The sequence below is a fragment of the Salvia hispanica genome, chromosome 1, assembly GCF_029641045.1.
Source record: "Salvia hispanica isolate PSC_SH4W2 chromosome 1, Shi_PSC_v1, whole genome shotgun sequence".
Lineage (NCBI taxonomy): Eukaryota > Viridiplantae > Streptophyta > Magnoliopsida > Lamiales > Lamiaceae > Salvia > Salvia hispanica.
In genome coordinates, this window is record NC_142692.1 from 59,255,055 (window position 1) to 59,275,963 (window position 20,909).

General features: G+C 34.1%; 4 protein-coding genes and 1 pseudogene across 4 annotated transcripts; all 5 read right to left on the bottom strand.

The window, feature by feature from the left end:
* Nucleotides 1-4,300: 4,300 nt before the first annotated feature.
* LOC148934225 (NADH dehydrogenase [ubiquinone] flavoprotein 1, mitochondrial) lies at nt 4,301-7,651 on the bottom strand. Its single transcript, XM_089067497.1, has 3 exons — nt 7,467-7,651; nt 5,010-6,480; nt 4,301-4,589 (listed from the first exon to the last, which is right to left on the bottom strand). The coding sequence occupies exons 1-2, from the start codon at nt 7,467-7,469 to the stop codon at nt 5,020-5,022; spliced, it is 1,464 nt and encodes a 487-aa protein (XP_088923623.1). The 5' UTR covers nt 7,470-7,651; the 3' UTR covers nt 4,301-4,589; nt 5,010-5,019.
* A 613-nt stretch (nt 7,652-8,264) lies between these two features.
* On the bottom strand, nt 8,265-8,864 carry LOC148934226 (uncharacterized). The gene has a single exon (XM_089069698.1). The coding sequence runs from the start codon at nt 8,862-8,864 to the stop codon at nt 8,265-8,267; it is 600 nt and encodes a 199-aa protein (XP_088925824.1).
* A 68-nt stretch (nt 8,865-8,932) lies between these two features.
* On the bottom strand, nt 8,933-10,387 carry LOC148934227 (uncharacterized; annotated as a pseudogene).
* A 12-nt stretch (nt 10,388-10,399) lies between these two features.
* On the bottom strand, nt 10,400-10,840 carry LOC148934228 (uncharacterized). Its single transcript, XM_089062247.1, has one exon. The coding sequence runs from the start codon at nt 10,838-10,840 to the stop codon at nt 10,400-10,402; it is 441 nt and encodes a 146-aa protein (XP_088918373.1).
* Nucleotides 10,841-16,933: 6,093 nt separating this feature from the next.
* LOC148934229 (lysine histidine transporter 1-like) lies at nt 16,934-19,259 on the bottom strand. The gene is made up of 7 exons (XM_089063011.1): nt 19,046-19,259; nt 18,402-18,785; nt 17,795-18,188; nt 17,601-17,719; nt 17,462-17,552; nt 17,319-17,387; nt 16,934-17,235 (listed from the first exon to the last, which is right to left on the bottom strand). Exons 1-7 carry the CDS (start codon nt 19,216-19,218, stop codon nt 17,137-17,139), a joined length of 1,329 nt encoding a protein of 442 aa, XP_088919137.1. The 5' UTR covers nt 19,219-19,259; the 3' UTR covers nt 16,934-17,136.
* Between the last annotated feature and the right edge of the window lie 1,650 nt (nt 19,260-20,909).

Consider the following 20,909-nt stretch of genomic DNA (forward strand, 5'->3'; position numbering starts at 1 on the left):
AGAAATGCGGCAATGTGTATATGGCGTGCTGATACTCGTTTGCTTAGAAAATGGGCAATATTTTGCAAGAAAAAAGGGTTGATTCCGAGAAGATTTTTCGTAGATCATTCAGGGTGTGCACCTTGGTATCAATCTTACAGAATGGTTCATGGCTGCTTTGAGTATAGAGATGCATTATGTTCATTTTTCGCAGAGCAGCAATTTGAGGATGTTCGAGTAAATTTGGCTCAGTTTGAAGCATGCTCTAGCTTATATCAGCTTTTGACTACTTTTTATCAAGTCGTTGAAGAACTATCCCGTGTTTATCAGCCTACTTCTGTGTTGGTCTTGGATAATTGTGTTAAAATTGCAGTTCTGTTTAACTCTTTAATGGGGCGTGACGGTTTAGCACAATGTGTTGCTGAAATGATAGCGAAGTGGTTGAAATATTTTCGTGAAATCCCTACTGTGTTTCTACTTGCTAAAGTGTTTGATCCTAGAATAAGATTACATGGTGTGGAGAAATTGTTGGAGATATACTATGATGCTCTGTTTCCCATCAAAGATGAAAATACCCCAATTCCTAGCTTGATTGTTGCCAATGTGAAGAAATGCTTGCATGATCTCTTTCAAGAATATAGCATGAAACACGGTGCTAGTTTGGGTATGAATTTGTCTTCCGGTAGCCTTAGTGATGAGATGACCCCTTTATTGCAAAGATTGCAAAACTTGTACTCAATGACGGACCCAGGAAATAAAATAAGTGGAGTCGACATTTTTCAAAATTTAATAATAAATATAATATTTAAAAAATATATTTTTAAAAAATGGGTATATTAGAACAATCTAAGTGTCATCAACTTATATTGTGAGCGATAATTAATTCAAACAATTATTTATATCTTCAAAATGTGTCAAAGCTATTTCATTAGATAATAAAGATGAAAGCTCTAAGAACTTAAACGATTATATTGATTTATTCATTTATTAATATAAAATTTGGAGTGATCAGCTGATGGAATATTAAATCTTTATAGTAAAAATAACTAGAAATGGAAACTATTTAGTAGGAGTACTATTTTTTGAAAATAAAGTTTTAAAAAATTAAAAGAACAGAGAAATAGGATACAGTAAAATTTTAAACATTAAAACAACTATATCATTTTTTTATTATTAATTATTGTTGTAGGACCCACCACCCCCACCAAAAGTTGTCCCCCTCTCGCTCCAATTCCATTCTCTCTTCAACTTCTTCTTCCACAATATCAATGTAACTCTGTAAATGTATTCTCTCCCTTTTATATTTCAACCTCAATATTAGTAGAACTCCTTCTTCTTTCTCGTTTCTTACTCGTCAACGTTCAGAGCTCCGATGATTGGGGCGGAATTTCAAAATGGTGGGGTCGACGGTAGTTTTTATGTTAAAATCCTAAGAATTTTCCGGCGCTTATCACCGGCGGTAGGGTCAGCGGTGGGGTCGGTCGACCCCACCTGCATCCGTCTCTGCTTGTACTATGAGGTGTCAGAGAAACGGCTGAGGTGCTATGGCGCCAACCCGTATGGGGAGCTTGAAACTTATCTGACGGCGAGGTTTGAGTATATAGTGGAGCCGGAGTTTGATGTCTTGAAGTGGTGGTCGAGGATGACTATGCAGTTTCCTGTTATGTCCTTGATCGCGAAGGGCATATTGGCAGCTCCGGCCTTGACTGTTTCTGTCGCGCAAGCATTTGGCACGGGAGGGTATGCGTTGGACTGGCAAATGTCTAATTATCTCTGCCAACGTCCACACTCTCCTCTCACTGAAAAACAGATGTTGCTTGGGGATTGGACGAAGGCTGAGGATCGAAATGAAAATGACTATGATGATGTCGATGGCTATATGATCGAGGAGATTTTCGGTTGGGAATTAGATGATTATTGATGCAGACATATGTCTGATGTCTCGCTGGTTGATTGAGCAATGCAGTGAAATTTGAATTATTTTGTCTGAACACTTGTCCAGATTGTACTTGTACTATGTAAATGTACATTTTAGCTGGTAAATTTGGATTAAGCTGTGGAAATATCACTATTTATTTTATTTTCTCTCCTATTCCTCACATCCAATATAAGCGAAACACTTCTTTTGGACACGATATTTAAGGAATTGATATTTTAAGAGTTAAAGTAGAGAGACTAAATTATAAGAGAGAGAAAAAGTAGAGAAATATAGAGAGAATAAATAGGTGTATAATAAAGTCAAATGAAGGATTTTTTAGGGCTGACAATTTTTGATACGACACGGACCCACACGAAGTTAACACGACACGAACACACACGTTTAAGATTTGAGTCCTTATAGGGTCAACCCAATAAGAACCTGAAGATAACATGTTGGGTCGAGTCGGGTTAGTTTTATACGTTAAGAAAAAAAATAATTACTGCTTTTTATTAATTAAAAAATTAGTACTCCCTCTGTTCCACAAAAGATGTCACACTTGTGGGACGGCACGAGATTTTAGGAGGTTTTGTTTTGTGTGTTAAATAGAGAGAGAAAATATAATTTTTATATTCATGTGAGAGAGAACTTTTTCCAAAAAGGGAAATGTGACATCTTTTGTGGGACAAACTAAAAAGGAAAGTGTGACATCTTTTGTGGGACGGGGGGAGTATTAAACTTTAATTTTAGTTATTTTTTTGATTAAAACATATTATACTTTAATTTTAATTAATTAAAAAATACTATACTTTAATTTTATTAATTAAAAAAATATTATGCTTATATTTTATTAAAAATTATTTTTTTACTTATTTAATTTTATTAGTTAGATTTAATATTACTATACTTAATTTTATTATTTTGATTAAGAAAATAATTATTTTAATTTGGTAATTTTTTATTTTATCGTGTAATATCATGTTTAAAAGGTATAATTATATCATATTTTAGTTGTTATCGTGTCGTGTCAAGCTAGCTGACTATCATTAACAGGGGGTTGGCTTTTTTTGTGGGTACACGATAACACGCACGAATCCGACACGAACCCGTTGGGTTGAGACACAATAAGAACCCGATGATTTCGGGTTGAGTGATTTTGACCTTATTGGGTTGAATCAATAATGGGTTGACACGATAACATCCCAAAAAGGATTGTGACTCGCTTATCTTGAGACGGATGGAGTGTATTATTATTATGTCTTCATTAAATTTACAAGAAAATCTAAATTTTTTATCTCCTATATTATTATTGCTCCATTTAATTCCAAAATGGAAAAAAAATGTTTCACTTTAGGAGCATCCGCAACCCGACTCTTAGCCATCCCTTCATCTCGTCTCGCTGAGATAAGATGGCTAAGAGACTGAGTTGCAAGCAATTGGTCTCGGAAAAATCTTGGGAGGGAGATATTATTGAGTCAGCTCTCCACGCGGCCCCCACGCATGTAGCAAGCTGGCATTGGTAGTCCAGTGGGCGTCGAATTTTAATCATTTTATTTTTTTATTTTTTAAATCAGAAAAAATAAAAAAAAATACAAAAATTAATGATATCTTCCTAATGCCTCGAACGATAGTGTTTTATGACCCTTTTGTTAAAAAAAGTTTATTTTTTTATCATCCAATTATCCTAAACTCTTCTATAAATACATGCATCACATAATTTTTTTTTATCAAAGAAACACTGTATCACAAATGGATAGTGATAAAATGCTAACTCTATATGTTGTACTAACTCCAAATTTTTTAACATAGTGTCAACACTAACACAATTTCAACACAGTATAAAATTTTAAAATTTTGATGTCAACACGGTGCCAAATGTTGTGACTATGTTCTGTTGACATTTTCAAACAGTCCAAATCATAATTTACAATTTGTACAATATATAAACTTTGCATTTGATTACCTCCCTATACTAAGTATATAAATTATGTAATTTTCATATTTTTTATAAAAATATATGAATATTATTTTTAAAATAATATTTCATCTCAATTTAAATTGAATTTAAAAATAAAATTGAAATGATGTAGTGGAACCCATGAATAGCTAAGAGATGAAATGGATTAGAGATGAGGGTTGTAGGTGCTATCAATTTAGGAAGAGATAGAGTAAAAAGTGGTGCGGAGCCCATTAATAATATAGAGACGAGATAAATTGGAGATGGAATGGATAATATAGAGATGAGATAAATTAGAGTTGGAATGGACAGGAGAGAAATACTACATGCGAGAGCAGCTCACCATCAGAAACAGGAAAAGATTGGCTATTTTCTCATAAAAATAAAGACAATCTGACCTAGATAATCATCAACATGCATCAAATGAAACATTTATATATGTGAGATTTGAGCAATAAATGGTTTTCAGTATAAAGACGTCCAAAATTATTGCAAGAATTACACACAGACAAATTGCTTGAAAGGTTCCTCAAGCAATGAAAATTCTGATAGAATTAAACTTCAACTCACATGCTTAAGACTAATCCTTAAAGGAAGAAGTTGGAACATATTGCATTCAAGGTAGAATTTTAATGCAAATCAAAGTTTTACATGTGGCTGTAATGTTGGAACGAATTCTGAGCCCTCTCCACTCCTAAGAGCTTATTCGATTTAATCTAATGGCAAACGTGATCCCTGCAAAACCAGAAAATACGTTACACAGATGATTTGATATCGTTTTAAGGTAACAGGAAACAAAAATTCAGGCTTATTCCTCCCTAGGCTCATCAGGGGCAGTTCCTCATAAGTTGTTCAACAAATCAAGAATATAATGAAGTGTAATTATTTGGTACAGTATATTATGCTAAAGACAATTGCAGTACGAGAGAGAGAATCGACTAAAGTGAAGCAGTATGAGATTTCAGGGGTCAGGGGCCAGGGATGAGGGAAGTGGGCATCTAATCATACCACTAAGGTAATAATGGGTTTAACTAAAGCATGATTTTTTCAAGAAACAAACTAGGCCAAAGTTGGCTATGTTCCACCTATGCCGATTTTAACAACAAACTCGCACGTGTACAAATACGCATAGAAACTTTTTGTTCTGGAACCAACCTTGATGAGATTAAGCAGCAGCAGCCTGTTGTAACTCTCTGTCGGCCCTCTCCCTGATCCTCCTTTCCATTTCTGGCCTAAAGTGCCTAATAAGACCCTGAACTGGCCAAGCAGCGGCATCTCCCAATGCACAAATGGTGTGCCCTTCAATCTGCTTGGTCACTTCCTGGAGCATGTCAATCTCCTCTAGCTTTGCGTTTCCTACTTTCATTCTCTCCATAATCATCCAGAGCCATCCAGTACCTTCTCTGCAAGGTGTACACTGGCCGCAACTCTCATGCTTATAAAAGTAAGAGAGCCTAGCAATGGCATCAACAACGTCAGTGGACTTGTCCATCACAATGACAGCAGCAGTTCCCAACCCTGACTGGACGGCTTTAAGAGCATCGAAATCCATGAGCACATCCTCACATATGTTTTTGGGAATCAGCGGAACAGATGAACCGCCGGGAATAACAGCAAGTAAATTGTCCCATCCACCACGAACACCACCACAGTGTCTCTCTAGAAGCTCTTTCAATGGAATACTCATCTCCTCTTCAACAGTACATGGCTTATTTACATGCCCTGAGATGCAGAAAAGTTTGGTTCCGGAATTGTTTTTCCTGCCAAAACTAGCAAACCATTCAGGGCCCCGCCTCAAAATGGTAGGTGAAACAGCCACTGTTTCAACGTTCGTCACAGTTGTGGGGCAACCATATAGCCCAGCATTGGCTGGAAAAGGAGGTTTCAACCTGGGCTTCCCTTGTTTACCCTCAAGGCTCTCTAATAGAGCTGTCTCTTCGCCACATATATAAGCACCAGCACCAAAGTGGATATGCACATCAAAATCATAACCTGATCCACATGCATTCTTTCCCAACAATCCAGCTGCATAAGCTTCTTTCCTGGCTTTCTCGAGATTCAGTCTTTCATTCACATACTCACCACGAATATATATATATGCAGCTCGAGCTCTCATCCCAACTCCCGCTATAAGACAACCTTCTAGCAGTTTATGGGGATCATGTCGCATAATTTCTCTATCTTTACATGTTCCAGGTTCACTTTCATCTGCATTTACAACAAGATAGGAAGGGCGGCCATCAGATGCCTTTGGCATAAAGGACCATTTAAGTCCAGAGGGAAAACCAGCACCACCACGGCCTCGAAGTCCCGATTTCTTCATTTCATTGACAATCCAATCAGCTCCTTTGACAACTAGATCTTTTGTCCTGTACCAGTCTCCACGTTTCATTGCACCTTTCAGGAAAGGATCATGCAGACCATATACATTAGTGAAGATGCGGTCCTCATCTTTCAGGCCGCCAAAGTGGGTCTTCTCTGGAGGTGGCGGAGGGGGTGGAGGCTGTGGGGTGGAAGAAGTTGTAGTAGCCTGTGTGCTTAGTAATCTACGCACGAGGCCCAAATTCTCACTGGAGCGCTGGATAAAAGCAGCCTTTTGTAGAGAAAGGATGCCCTTTATAGGAGCCTGTTGAAGCATTGAAATAGTCACGACAAATAAGTAGTTTAGTTTCAACTTTCAGGTCATAATGTTGAAGTATATGGTAATTCCTCCTATATTACAAATAATACTACATGTTACTTCTAAAGGATTTACATTAAAACAAAAGGAAAAACAGATACCCAAGGGGGAAGGGGAGTGAACTAAACGGTATAATACACAAGAACAGACACTCAAGGACATTAAAGGATAGATGCTACCATCTAGGCCTTATTCAACATCTGGAGACTTGAATTTATGTAGTCTCAATAAACAAGATATATAATGGGAACAAGGCTTGAGGAAAAGATTTATCAAATATATACCATCTGGTTGTAAATTTTATACACGCATGCAAAAACAACTTATTGAGCATTTTTTTAATATTTTTTGACTCAAAGCTGATAAGAGCTACAATGGGGAAATGACTATGAAATCAGACTCCATCATCCCAGATGCAAGCACAATGAGTTGCCATTATCGTACTAGTGCAGCGAAGCAACCAACTAAGCTTGTATATATTTCAATATTACCTCAAACCATCTATTTCATGTGTACATGTGTTTCCCAACACCAGGAGGAACCCTCAATCAATCAATTGAATGAAATTACACAGCAATGTGCCTCATTTTGAAGACATGAAATTTTTTCAAAAAAAATCATTTTACCTACAAAGACTATAGCTCGTTTCCAATTTTTATGACATCAGCGCACAGCCAAATACACTCAAATAGAACCGCGGGCAAATATGTAGGGTTCGATCTAATTTTTCTCATCCCGAATTCTTTCACCGTCTATTTCCAATTAAAAAGGGCTAGAGATTCGCATCTCCAGCTCCTCAGGGGAACAAATTGATAGTTCTGATTTTGCATTTTCAATCAAGAGGGAGATCCAATTTTCACATAAAACCAGACAATCATTCCAAAATAATTGAATAAAAATAAGTAGCAGTTCGATTCAGAAGTAACGCGTACCATAATGGCATCAAAATTTACAAGCAGAGCAGCAGCGTTTGAACCGAGACGACGAATATGATTTTGAGCGAAGTTAGGAGATGATAGAGGGGAAAAGACGATAGAAAGCGAGCGAAGCAGTCCTTTTGTGGCCAACCCTACAATAGTTACGGTGAGGTTTACCAAACGACGGTCAAGATTTAATTTTCATTTTCCATTTGACCAATGTGAGGATCCAACTGCGTACAAGCACCGATTTGTGTGCGATCATACAGATGAACACGTGGAAATATCGTGGAGCTTTATGTGACAAACTCACATGAAACTGTAAGAAACTGTTCGATTTTATAAAACTAGTATCACCACCCGTGCTATGGGACAAAATAATTTTAAAAAATGAAGATAAAAATAAAAATAATACGTAAAATAATTTAAAATTTCTTACACGTAAAAAATATCCGCCAATTAAAGTATACTAACTAAAATAAGTATTGATTCAATTATAAACAATTATGAATACTTTTACCAATATCAAAAAATAATATTCTGCATACCATTTAATATAATTTAATAATTTTAATATCTGATATGGATTTTTAATATCTGATATGGATGTAGTAATATAACATAAAACATATGAAAAAGAGGAAAATGGTGGATCAAATATACTCGATATACAAATAAAAAACTATACCGTCAAAGACCAATAACAAAAAATAATATTCTTCTCACAAATAAAAAGTTCATAATCTCTTTTAAACAAAAACATAAATATTCACATATGCAAACAAAAGCATAGAAAAACAACAAACCAACATTTCATAAATTTTGGAAAACTTCTTTGTAAACAACATTAACAGTAGAATTATTTCTACTATCAACATCATCTCCACAAACTAAAATCTTCAGACCTTCACGGCTTGTGACTCTAGATATAGCAATATAAAGTTGTCCATGACTGAATACTGATTTTTTCAAAAATAATCCAACATGAGAGAGAGATTGACCTTGACTCTTATTAATAGTCACCGCATACGACACAGCCAACGAAAATTGTCGTCGTTGGAATTTGAATGGTATCCTTTCATCAGAAGGTATCAAAGCCATTCTAGGAATCAACACTTTATTTCTTCTCATTTGGCCACCTAATACTTGTCCTTCCAAAATATAATCACCTAACCTTGTAATTATCAATCTGGTGCCATTACACAACCCATTAGAGTGATCAATGTTCCTTAACAACATCACAGGAGTGCCAACTTTCAACAACAATTCGTGATTAGGTGTACCCGAACACTTCAAATTATTCAAAAACTCAACTGAATGTATCTCATCAGAACCATTCGAAGTCGAATCTGAGTTTGAAATACTATCAGAGCTCAAATATACTCTACCTTGAGACTGATCCAACGAAGTCATGTACTGGTTAACCTCATCTACGACGTCCAATGTGGGAGCAAGTATAGCACGATCATGCAAACAATTGCTTAACTCTTCAGGATTCATATAAGAGGGATAAATCTTTGAAACAATGGTTTTCAGATGATAACCAACATTAGACAATATAAGATCAGAAAGGAGATCAATAACCACTTCACCATCATTTGGACCACCAATAACTCCATCACCAATAGAAGCAACCCACGAAGAAAATTCCTTCAATTTTGAAGCTTCATCAGAAGATTCAACACTCAACAGTCGCATGTTTTTCGCCAACCTCAAAACTGTACAACTACTCCACAGATATGAGGTGTTGATGGTAGCATTCACAACATCTTGGCGACTACCCTTAGGAACCACAAGCAATATTTGTCGAAAGTCACCTCTAAAAACTACAGTTTTTCCACCAAATGGTTTTTCCAAACTGCCCTCACCGCTTACACGCATAATATCCCTTAAAGTCCTATCAACGGCTTCTATGCAATGTTTATGAATCATAGGAGCTTCATTCCATATAATAAGCTTAGCACGGATGATAAGTTCAGCAAGTGCACTACCAGGTTCTACCACCAGTTAACAATAAAGAGGCTATGCCACTGGATGCCACATTTAACACAATATCACCTTTCGAACGAATCCCAGCTGACAACGACCTCCACATGAAAGTTTTACCAGTACCTCCATATCCATAAACGAAAAACATTCCTCCTTCAGATGAATGCACAGATGACATTATCGTATCATGAACATGAAGTTGCTCATCAGTGAATTTTGAAAGCAAGTCTAAGTGTTCTCTTGCTAAAGTTTCACGATCATAACACAACTCATCCAAAATCAATCTGTTATCAGATGATTCAAAATACTTAGCTTTTGGATAAGGCATACCATGATAATCACGCAAACTTTTTCCAACATTCAACAACAATTTTTCAATATCCGCCAGGCGCCAATGCAAAATTCTGAATTTCATCATCATTCATCACCAAACCTAGAAAAATCAAAGATAGTGATACAATTAGCTATTATTGAAAAATATTATATTTTACAATAAAAATTTATAAACACAACAATTATAACTTACCGGGTTGATTTCTCAACTTCCGTTGGTTATAGAGAACATCATCAGATAAATGTTTCCAACACTTTTGCCAAACAATTTCTGGTCGCGACACAGATTCAGAAGACAACAAACTCACAAATAACAATCTTAAAGAATGAGCTGAAGACCAAAAAGAAGCCTCTACAATTCCATCGATATACTCTTTATCATCATCCAACAAACCCAAAGCGAAGCAAGCATCTCGAAATGTATCATACTGAACACCATTAATATGTCTAATGGCTTCATAACAGGTAGCTCCCTTGACAACATTCAACAAACATCTCAAATAATATAAATCGCCAGAACCAGGAGCAACATAAAATAACCGCCCAATTGAATAATGCTGTTGCCTAGGTTGCCAACGATTCTTCTTCCACACAAACTTGGTTGGAAATTCCATGTAAGTCAAATCTTATCCTTTAGAATATATCTTATTAGCCTCCATCCAAGCCAAGAACTTGCTTTGAAAAATTGTCTTACTATCCAAAACACTATCCAATGTCTCATCTTCATCAAAAACAATGTGTTGCTCATTTGGAAGATGAAAACTCAATCTTTCAACTGAAGGATCCTTATATTGAATCTCAAAACCAAGAATTCTCCAAGCTGCTTCACAAGCCGATACATATCTACAATCGTAATACATCTGCACTTCATCCAAATTTCGTTGAGTTCCATCAACATTAGGTTGGAAAAAAGTTGTCGTCACCCTATCATAACCTTTATTTATGTACTTAAACAAATACTTGATAGACCGCGATTGATTGCACCACTCAACGTTGACATGACCACCATATTTCATTAGGAGAAAACGATTGTGTGGAACAACATATATTATCCAAGGGAACACCATCCCTCACAACAACGTGACCATTATCTCTACGTCTGTAGGATAACCATTATCATCAAACACTGTGGCAGCAACATATTTCTTTGGAAAATATTTCGAGCAACGTCCATCACGCATGCATGGAGATGATTTTCGTACAACGCCACATGGTCCATGCATCATGAGTTCTTTAACGCTCTCAAAATAGTGAGGATCAATTACTGGATCAAGAAGTTCAGCTGATATAATTTCATCAATGCGTCGAGGAGGAGGTTGTTTATCCTCGTTGCTTAAAAAAAGAAGAATATGTGCATGAGGCAATCCACGCTTCTGAAACTCAACAGTATACACAACTGCACCAAAACATTTACACAAAATATATGTCAAAATATAAAATTTAAAAACTACTACCCCCGTCCCCCAAATTTTGACACAGTTTACCATTTCGGTCCGTCCCTGAAAGTTTGACACACTTCACTTTTTACCATTTTTGGTAGTGGACCCCATATTCCACTAACTCATTCCTACTCACATTTTATTATAAAACTAATACTTTAAAAGTAGGACCCACATCCCACCAACTTTTTCAACATTCTTTCCATTACATTTCTTAAAATCCGTGTCGTGTCAAACCGTGTCAAAATTTGGGGGACAGAGATAGTACCAAATTGAGTACCAAAACTTTCCCTACAACACCACCCACAAGAATTTTCACATCTTTGATCTTTATAGCCGACATTTCATTCCCCCAAAACATAAGATATTCCTACACAATCATACAATTGAAGCTCTATTTTATTATTTCAACCATTTTTTTTCTATAGGCCTTGACTTTATAATTGAAAGACGTCTTTTCTATCACGAAGAACTTCTTTTTCTTTACAATTCTTGTGAAGTATGAATTCTCTACACAATACAAATCACCAATTGTCACTAGTAACTCAAACATCATTACAAATCGATTTTAATTATTAGCAAAAACAAAAGAGAATGCTAAAATGATATATAGTCAAGTGGTTAAGAGCCCAATATACTAAAAAGCATCGAACAATGGTATTTTTTCTGGCAAAACACATTTAAGAGATCATTGTACTAATACATTTTGATTCATTAAGTCCTTTTTAGAAATTTATGCAGATTTTATAATGTTGTTATTTAGAGATTAATATTTTTACAGTTGATTCTGCAACTTATCAAGATTCCTTTTTGAATAAATTCAATAGATAGATATAGAGAGCATAAATGGTCTGAATTTTTTTTTTGGTCATATTTCATCATATTATTTTAGTTATCTGCAGATTTCATTAATGTAGTTATGATAGACATTTATTCATATTTCATAAACGTTGTTATATTATGATTAATATTTTTACAGTTGATTCTAAAACTTATCATCATTACTTCATAATATACCTTTTTCAGGTATGCAACAGTATGATGCCATCTCTCTAAACATGGAAGATTTAATATTTATTTTTTTCAGGTTTAATAATGAAATTGATATCTATAAATATACTGATATAAATATTGTATTCATTTGCAGGTACGAATGGATTTAAAAGGAGGAAGCATATTGAAAGTAGAAATATGTTTCCATTTATCACCCTTGCGATAGAAGACCATAATTTAAAGGCGTTAGTGTAAAGGCTGCACAATAAATGCCACATTGGAAACATACTGTAAATATTCTACGCAGTTTTCTAAATGGCGAGACAAAAATAACGACTGCAAATATTCTGTTCAAGTTTACATAATAAAAAAAATATAAATAAAATGGAAAATCATGAGCAGTTTCCCGCCTAAATGCACCCCAGTGGAATTTCTGTGAATATCATGACAACTGCCACTTTAGATAGTTATAGATAAAGTGGATATTTAAAAAGTGAAATAAGATAGTTAATGGTGGACATATGACAAAAAAATGAGATATTTAATGGCGGACGAAATGAGTAATATTAAAAACATGCATAATTTAACAATTGAAATACCATTGAAAAATGAATAGCACAAATTAATTAATAACCATATTGTAACACCTCAATCCCTCCGACGTACACATTTATAATTTATAAATATTATCTCTGTCTCATTTAGAAAAAAACGTTTCCCAAAATAGAAGCAACATTGTTTCTACTTTTTCGTCTCTCTTACTTTACTCTTTCTTAATTTTCTTACAAAACAACAAATATAATAATACACAATATATAACAAATATCATAAACAATTTCATATCCATATGCATATATTAATTACATCACCATCCACATACTATAATTACAAAAATTTCTAATTCAATCCATATAACCATAAACATTAAATATCACCAACAATTCCATATCTCAATCAACAATTCCATATCTCGATGCATATGTCTCTCTATTGAATTTATTATTCTATGACAAATCAAGTCTGAATGCCCGCGATTCCTCTATGACCCGAAGGTCCCTCTGTAATTGGACTCATTGGTCCCTCTGTATTTGACCCGAAGGCACCTCTGTAATTGGACTCATAGGTCCCTCTATGACCCGAAGGTCCCTCTGTAATTGGACTCATAGGTCCCTCTATGACCCGAAGGTCCCTCTATATTTTTTTTTTCAGATCCAGGACAAGACTGTCACAGATCCTCTTTAATCATATGCTTTGAAAAACTCTGATGTCATATGAAAAACATATCTATTACAACTATCATATATCCATATTATATTTCATCATCAATATCAAATAACGTATAAATGTTCCGATATAAATTATGTAATCCAAAATTCACTCTCAACACCAATATTGAAATCGATCATATAATGCATATAAAATTAATAGTGTGATTTATACCTACCTGATTATGTCGGATAATCTAATCGAGCTCTGATTGTGATCTACAATACTCAATCCAATTAAAATGTTTCTTCGAGTAAAACAATCTCTCCCTGATTTTATTTTGTTCTCCTCTTTTTTTTTTATACTTCTAACTAATCTATCTTCTTATACACTCCTTTTCCGCCTCTCTCTTTTTTTTTCACAAAGTATGGCTATCCATTTCAATAACAAGCCAACCGACGTGTGAAAAGGTTTTATTATCTTTATCTCAAATATTTATATGATTGACACTTAGTTCCAAGATTATAATACGTGTTTGTAGCTCCAATATTTACTATGATGACATTGTATGGAAAAATAATATACTATAGTTTAAAATTATCCTTTCATATATTTCTACTGTAATTTCCTCTCCATTAGTAATATATGCTATTCATTTCTATAGAAAATATACATAAATGTTTGACTTATTTCCAAAACAACTTTTGAGTCCTTTTCCTATATATATACACGTATAATAATAAATGAGGAATATATATATTATAGCTTATTTCTTTAGCTAAAATTTTCATATTTAAATACATGCCTTTATAAATCGTATATTTCATGCACATTTTCTCTTCAAGCACACATATTTAAATTATACATGTAATATTTAAAACTAATTTATAATATAGAGACATATTTTGAGTTAGGAATGTCACACATATACTCACTCCGTCCAATATAAGTACGTGCACCTTCCATTTTTGTTCATCTTATAAAAATATGGGCAAATTTTCATTTAAGAAAAGTTATCTCTAACTCATTACGCATATACATCAATTTATTTACAACTTATATCAGTATGGACCATTATTGTAACTCATTTAACACTAAAAATAATAAAAATCATAAAATTATATTTACAAGCTTCATAGTGAGTACACACAACATGAAGTTGTGCACTCATTGCTCATCATCGGTCATTACCGACATATCATTGGCTTTTAGATTGGAGTATTAATGGATTGTCACACAGTGAAGAGCATCTGAAATTAGTAACATATTTAATTAAATAAAAAATAGAGGATATTTTACACAAGAGGACATAATCAATAAAATAACGAGAGAATTCAGAAAAAATGATTAATTTTGCTGACCTTTCAGAATTTTGGATTAAATTCGCTGATCTTTCAGAATATGTGATAACACATGCGAATTTATCAAAATAAGTGATTTTTGTTTATTTAACTTTTTTCTCTTCTTTTTTCCTATTATTTTCCACCTAGCATTTAGAGGTGCACAAACCAAACCGAACCGGCGGTTGATAGCCGGTTCGTAACCTGGAACTGGAACCGGCGCGACGGTTCGAACTGTGGGACGAGTTGGCGGGTTAGACAGTTCGGTTCAAGTTCACGATTTTCAAAAACCAGAACCACCGGTTCAATGGTTCGAATCGACGGTTCAAATTAAATAAAAAAAACTTATTTATTATTTATAAATATTAATTTTTATACTTAAAAATGAATTTTCACATATAAAAAAAATATAAAAAATACAAGAATTTCATAATAGCCCATATTTATTTGTAGGGCCTCTGAATTCTAAGAACCATTCTTGGTTGTTTCTTTTTTATAGAGACATCTTTGAATATTTTATGTTTCACTTTCGATGTAAGACAAAATATATTTAAATATTATTTTTATAACTACATGTTTTCATTCAGCTTTTTCCAATGTGTGATACAAATAATTATTCAATAATATGATTTGTATATAGAAAAATAATTATTTGTATAATAGTTATCGATAGATTTATCCAATTTGTATATTATCAATCCAATTTGTATAATATTTATTCTCTTAATGCGGATTTTATGTAACTCTATTTTACGTGTTAGGTGGAGAGAATAAAGTAGAAAGAGAGAATAAAGTAGAGATAAAAGCTATTTCCATTTTTAGTATTGGATCATCTTGGTTGAGACAAACCAAAAAGGAAAGTGAGTCATATTCGGTGGGACGGAGGGAGTAGATTTTTGCGGTAGTTCTGGAGTGGAGGCTGTTGAAATTTTATTTGTTTTTTCAGAATTTAAGTCTAAAATTGGGGAGGGTAGTTTGGCCATTTGATAAATGTTGGGAGGAAAATAATAAGGAAAAATAAGCGAAAAAATAGAAAAAACAAGAATCCCTTATTATGAAAAATTCGCATGCCTTGATCTCATATTCTGAAATGTCAGTGAATTATATCCCTAATTCTGAAAGGTCAGCGAAATAAATCACCTTTTCTGAAATATCTCTAAAAATATAGCCCGAAATATTCGTATTTTGATATTGAGCTGGGAGATCAATATTAACTTCGATAATGACACATGTTAATATTTATAATTATTTGAGTTAGGAATAGTAAATTGAAGCTTGTTTCAATCAGTAATTACTTCAACAAGTAAGTCCGAGCTCAAACCCCATTGGTCCCTACCTTAGCTCAATTATTTTATAGCTGAAGTAAAATAAAGAAAATATTTTTACATGAAAGGTTCATTTGCAAGAATACAACAGAAGAAAAATAAGGATGATTTGAAAACTTTTGTGATGAAAAGACAGATTTTTTCGTGACCGTACTATTTTGTAATCTTGAATGGTGGATTTGCAGCCCAAAAGATATTCTCCTACAACTATAAAATGTTTTTCTGAAGAACAATCTGCACTCTTGTTTTTTTCTCTTTCTCTATTTCTTATTACCTTCACTTCGATAAGTTTTGTCTACACAAGAGTCATAAGGTATGATCTAGATTAAATTAGACTTTTGTGCGTGGAATTTCCTGTTTCACCAGATTAAATGTGCGAGGACTTACTTAAGGCTAGAAGATGGAAGAGGCATAATCACAGAAGCAACTCTGGTGAACATAAAGGTGCAATGTAGCTCATCTTACTTCCCGGTCAGTTTTTTCTCGGTGGCTTTAGTTGATGAATGTTTTGTTTTTGGTTTTCTTGTTTTGCTTGAAAGATGCACTTCTTAGTCTTCTCTCGGTTGTCTCTTGTTTAGTTTGCTTATTTTGGTTTTGAGGTGTTTTGTTTTCTTGGCTTTGTTGGTTTTGAACTTGGTATCTTTGCTCAACATTCTTAGAGCGATTTGAGTCTTTTCTCTTTTAGTTTAAAAAAAAAACGAACACATGGAGAATGAGCATTCTAGAACTGCTGTTTCCAAGATCATGTGCAATTTAGTTGGAGATATGAAAGACCTTGATTTGATGAATTTGATTAAGAGATGGTACGATATGCTCTTAGTAGTTCGATTATGATATTGAAAGTCGAAGTCAGAATGTGATTCCATCATTGAATACTATTATTCAACTCAGATGAAAGATAACTTGGGAATCATATGAATAATTTGAAGTCATCAACAAAGATACCTGCCCATAACGACACTAATTTAAAATGATAATTGATGTCGAAGAAACTAATAAAAATAATCATCCCAAGAAATAACAGCTTATTTCCAATTTATTGGATTTTGTGATTCAACTATCATTGGTAGAACTTGTATGTTTTAGCAGATAGAATAATGTTCCTCAACCCTCCAATTGGTGCCAAAATCATCAGTATAACTCCAATAACAATGAATATCTATAAATTCAGACCAATCAATCATTAGTGAGTAAGAAATATAATTTGCAAAAATATTGACTTTGCATTTGATTAAAACTCACCCAATTAAGCCACCAGGAGAAGCCAAACTTTGTGGGCTTTTTCAAAACGAGCCATATGATGCAAGGAAGCTAAAAAGAGAGTATAAATGTCAATCATAATATCTCAATTTTAATTCTCAAGATATATGCATACTTTCACTCACAAAGTATGTTGTTGGGGCCAAAGCAAATCCACCAAAGAATCCAAGCAAACCACCAAAGAAAGGGAATGTCATGCCTATGAACATTAAACACCTCCAAAACAATCATTCATAAAATCTTAGTACTATATATTTTTACTACATTGAAGCCTTACCAACAAAGAGCATACGAGTTGTGAAACGTAACACATCCGAAGGCTTAAACTTCATTTGCTTCACCAAGAAAGTCTCCATCATGTCAAAAACTGGCATGGCATATATCTACACATATAAAACATGCATCAAAATTCTTAAAGAAATATGAATAATAAAAATAAAGTGTGAAGGATGGTGCACCTGATAGCCTCCGACAACATGAATGAAAACAAACATATTGGCGGATGCAATGAGCCACGCAGGCTTCTCGAGGGTCATCAAAATGTTGTCGTCGACTTTGTCTCCAAATATATAGTACCCGAAAAACGCAACCGGGAAGTAACATATGAAGACCACGAAATAGGCTACAACGACCCCCTTCCACATGGGCACCTTGGAGGGCTTTTCGGGCGTGGACGGGATGGTCGCCTGAATCTCCAGCACCACGTTGTGGCCAGCGAAGGCGAACGCCATGTCCCCCAACGCATTGAAGAAGTTAAAAGTATTCTCCGATGTGTTCTTCCCCCTCAAACCGTACGATACGTTCTCCGATGCCCCCTTTGCTAGAGACGCCGTCCATGCGATCGTCGAGTACCTGATATTAAGATCACCATAATGATTTTCACATTTAAGCCAAAATTAGTTGCGTACTAAAAATAGAAAGTTACTCTCAGTTTATCTCATATTTTATTCACATTTTCTTTTTGTCTCCTACTTACCCATTTTATCTATTTCTCTCTCATACTTTACCACTTTTGAATTAAAACTTGTGCAGTCCACACTTAAGACTATTCATGGATTAACTTACACTAGGGACATGACGGCGGCTGCAAGGGAGATGCCGGAGATGGAGTTGAAGTTGGGTAGAAATGAGAGGACGAATTGGACAGAGCCAAACATCATGATGAAGTAGGTGAGCCTGATGTTCTTGCAGTCCGGACAAACGGTGTTGTGGAACTTCTGCAATGATTTGCCACCGGTGACCATGTAGATGATGCAAGTGCTAACTTCCACCACTATTTGTTGAGGCAACACAATGTAGAGCCCAAGTTTCTCGCCGAAGGCCGCTTGCCCTAATTCGTGGTACCGGTCCAACCGTTTGCCCGGAATCATCTCATGCATCTCCACCATTTGCCACAGTGTGTACAGAGTTATGACCCATGACATTACCATGACCAAGCTACCCGGTCCCCTAAATATAAATATTTATATATTAGACATACGCATAACCAATAACCAAGGTCATTTTAGAATTTAGATAACACGAATGCCATTTTAATATTGTTCTTAGTTCATATGAATATGAGGTCATTTTAGGATCCTTTTAGTTCATACAATCTTATGTCTATTGTATGAACTAAAAAAATCTAAAAATAACTTCTGTACGATTTAGTTATACATATATCATGACCCTGAGACTAAAACATAAAGAAAGGAGATACTATAATTTACCATCCCATGTTGGACATTGCATAAGGGAGGCTAAGGACGCCGGCACCGACCATAGCGGTCACGTTGTGGAACGTGGAGTACCACCACTTCGCCGTCCGACTAGATGTGATTGGAAGCCACGCATCGATCTTCTCTTCTTCCGTCATCTCTCTTTCGATTTCAGTAGCCACCATTTTCCCTTCTATACTCACAACCTAGGGTTTACTAAGAGTATCATAATAAGTCCTTTATTATGATCTAATATTATATATACACAACGTGAACAAAAAATAAGGATACATGATTTATTTTGATTGGGTACATAACTATTTTCATGGATTTTATTGCACGTCATTATGTTTTGTATTAACTTCAACTATAGATTAGGATCTTATATCCGTATGTTTTTTATTAACAAGATCCTATTTCACGCATCATCACTACATATATATAAATTCGTCGGAATTTCATCAAACGTCAATTTGACATTGTTATTTTCTTTTCATGCATTAGTTTAGGATCTAACTATAATTTCCTTTTAATATATATATTGGTAGATGAAATGAAATTCGAAATCAGACAAAGTTACAAAACAGATGATCAACATACTAAAATTCGCTGTGCTTTTTGCAATTCGGTCGACGATGTCACACGTGCACATTGTTACAATATAGTTAGTGGCGGAACCAGGATTTGGAATAAGCCGGTGCTTATTTTTTAAAAAAAAAACGTCTAAAATATTCAATTTTATGTATAATATCTGAACAAAAGTTGAAACGGAACTATTTTCTCTGTATGAAACCATATCTCAAAAAACTTTAGGACGCTTTTTTGGCATAATTTTTTTAATATTACTATTCATATAAATTATAAAAATTATTTACTCATTTATCCTATAAAAGTATTAATGAAAATTTTGATTTTAAAGATTGCAACGAACATACATACTACCTCCGTCCCTGAAAGTTTGACACAGTTTACCATTTCGGTCCGTCCTGAAAGTTTGATACACTTCACTTTTTACCATTTTTGTAGTGGACCTCATATTCCACTAACTCATTCCTACTCACATTTTATTATAAAACTAATACTTTAAAAGTAGGACCAACATCCCACCAACTTTTTCAACTCACTTTCCATTACATTTCTTAAACTCGTGCCGGATCAAAGTGTATCAATATTTGAGGGACGAAGGTAGTATAATATTGTAGCACTCATTATCAATTAATACTAAAAACAAAGAAAACAAAATCTAACAATACGTATGACAAATACATAAATTTATTATACTACTATTAAATTTATTATATACAACGCATAAAATTTTAAATTAGGTATTAATATAAATTTATAGGCAAATTAATGGGAAAAAAAAGAATAGATGAAAACATTAGAGTTAGAGAATTAGACTGGCTGGTTACTTTTATAATTCAAACTTTTACATGAGAATTAATGAAAATAGTCTGCAACATTAATTCAAACTAGTATCACCCACGTGCGATGCACGAACGGAATATATTTTCATCGTACGATTTTAAAATACTTATTAATTAATTAAAATAAAAAATAATATAACTATATAAGATTAAAAATAGAAAATTATACTATAAATAACAATTCAATAAATATACTCCAGTATTTAAAATGGAACCAAGACCAACACAATTATTTGGACACGAAGAAGAGAATATAAAGTGTTGATACTTTTGAAAAATATGTTTAAAACAATCGTTCATATCTCTCTACTGAAAAATGTAAATCACAATATATACACGTAGTACTCTAACTATTGTAAGAAATTTTGGGATACAATTCTCGAGTCAAGAATGTTATGATTCTTCCTCTCTAAGAACTGTAAGAAATATTGAGATAAAATTCTCGAACC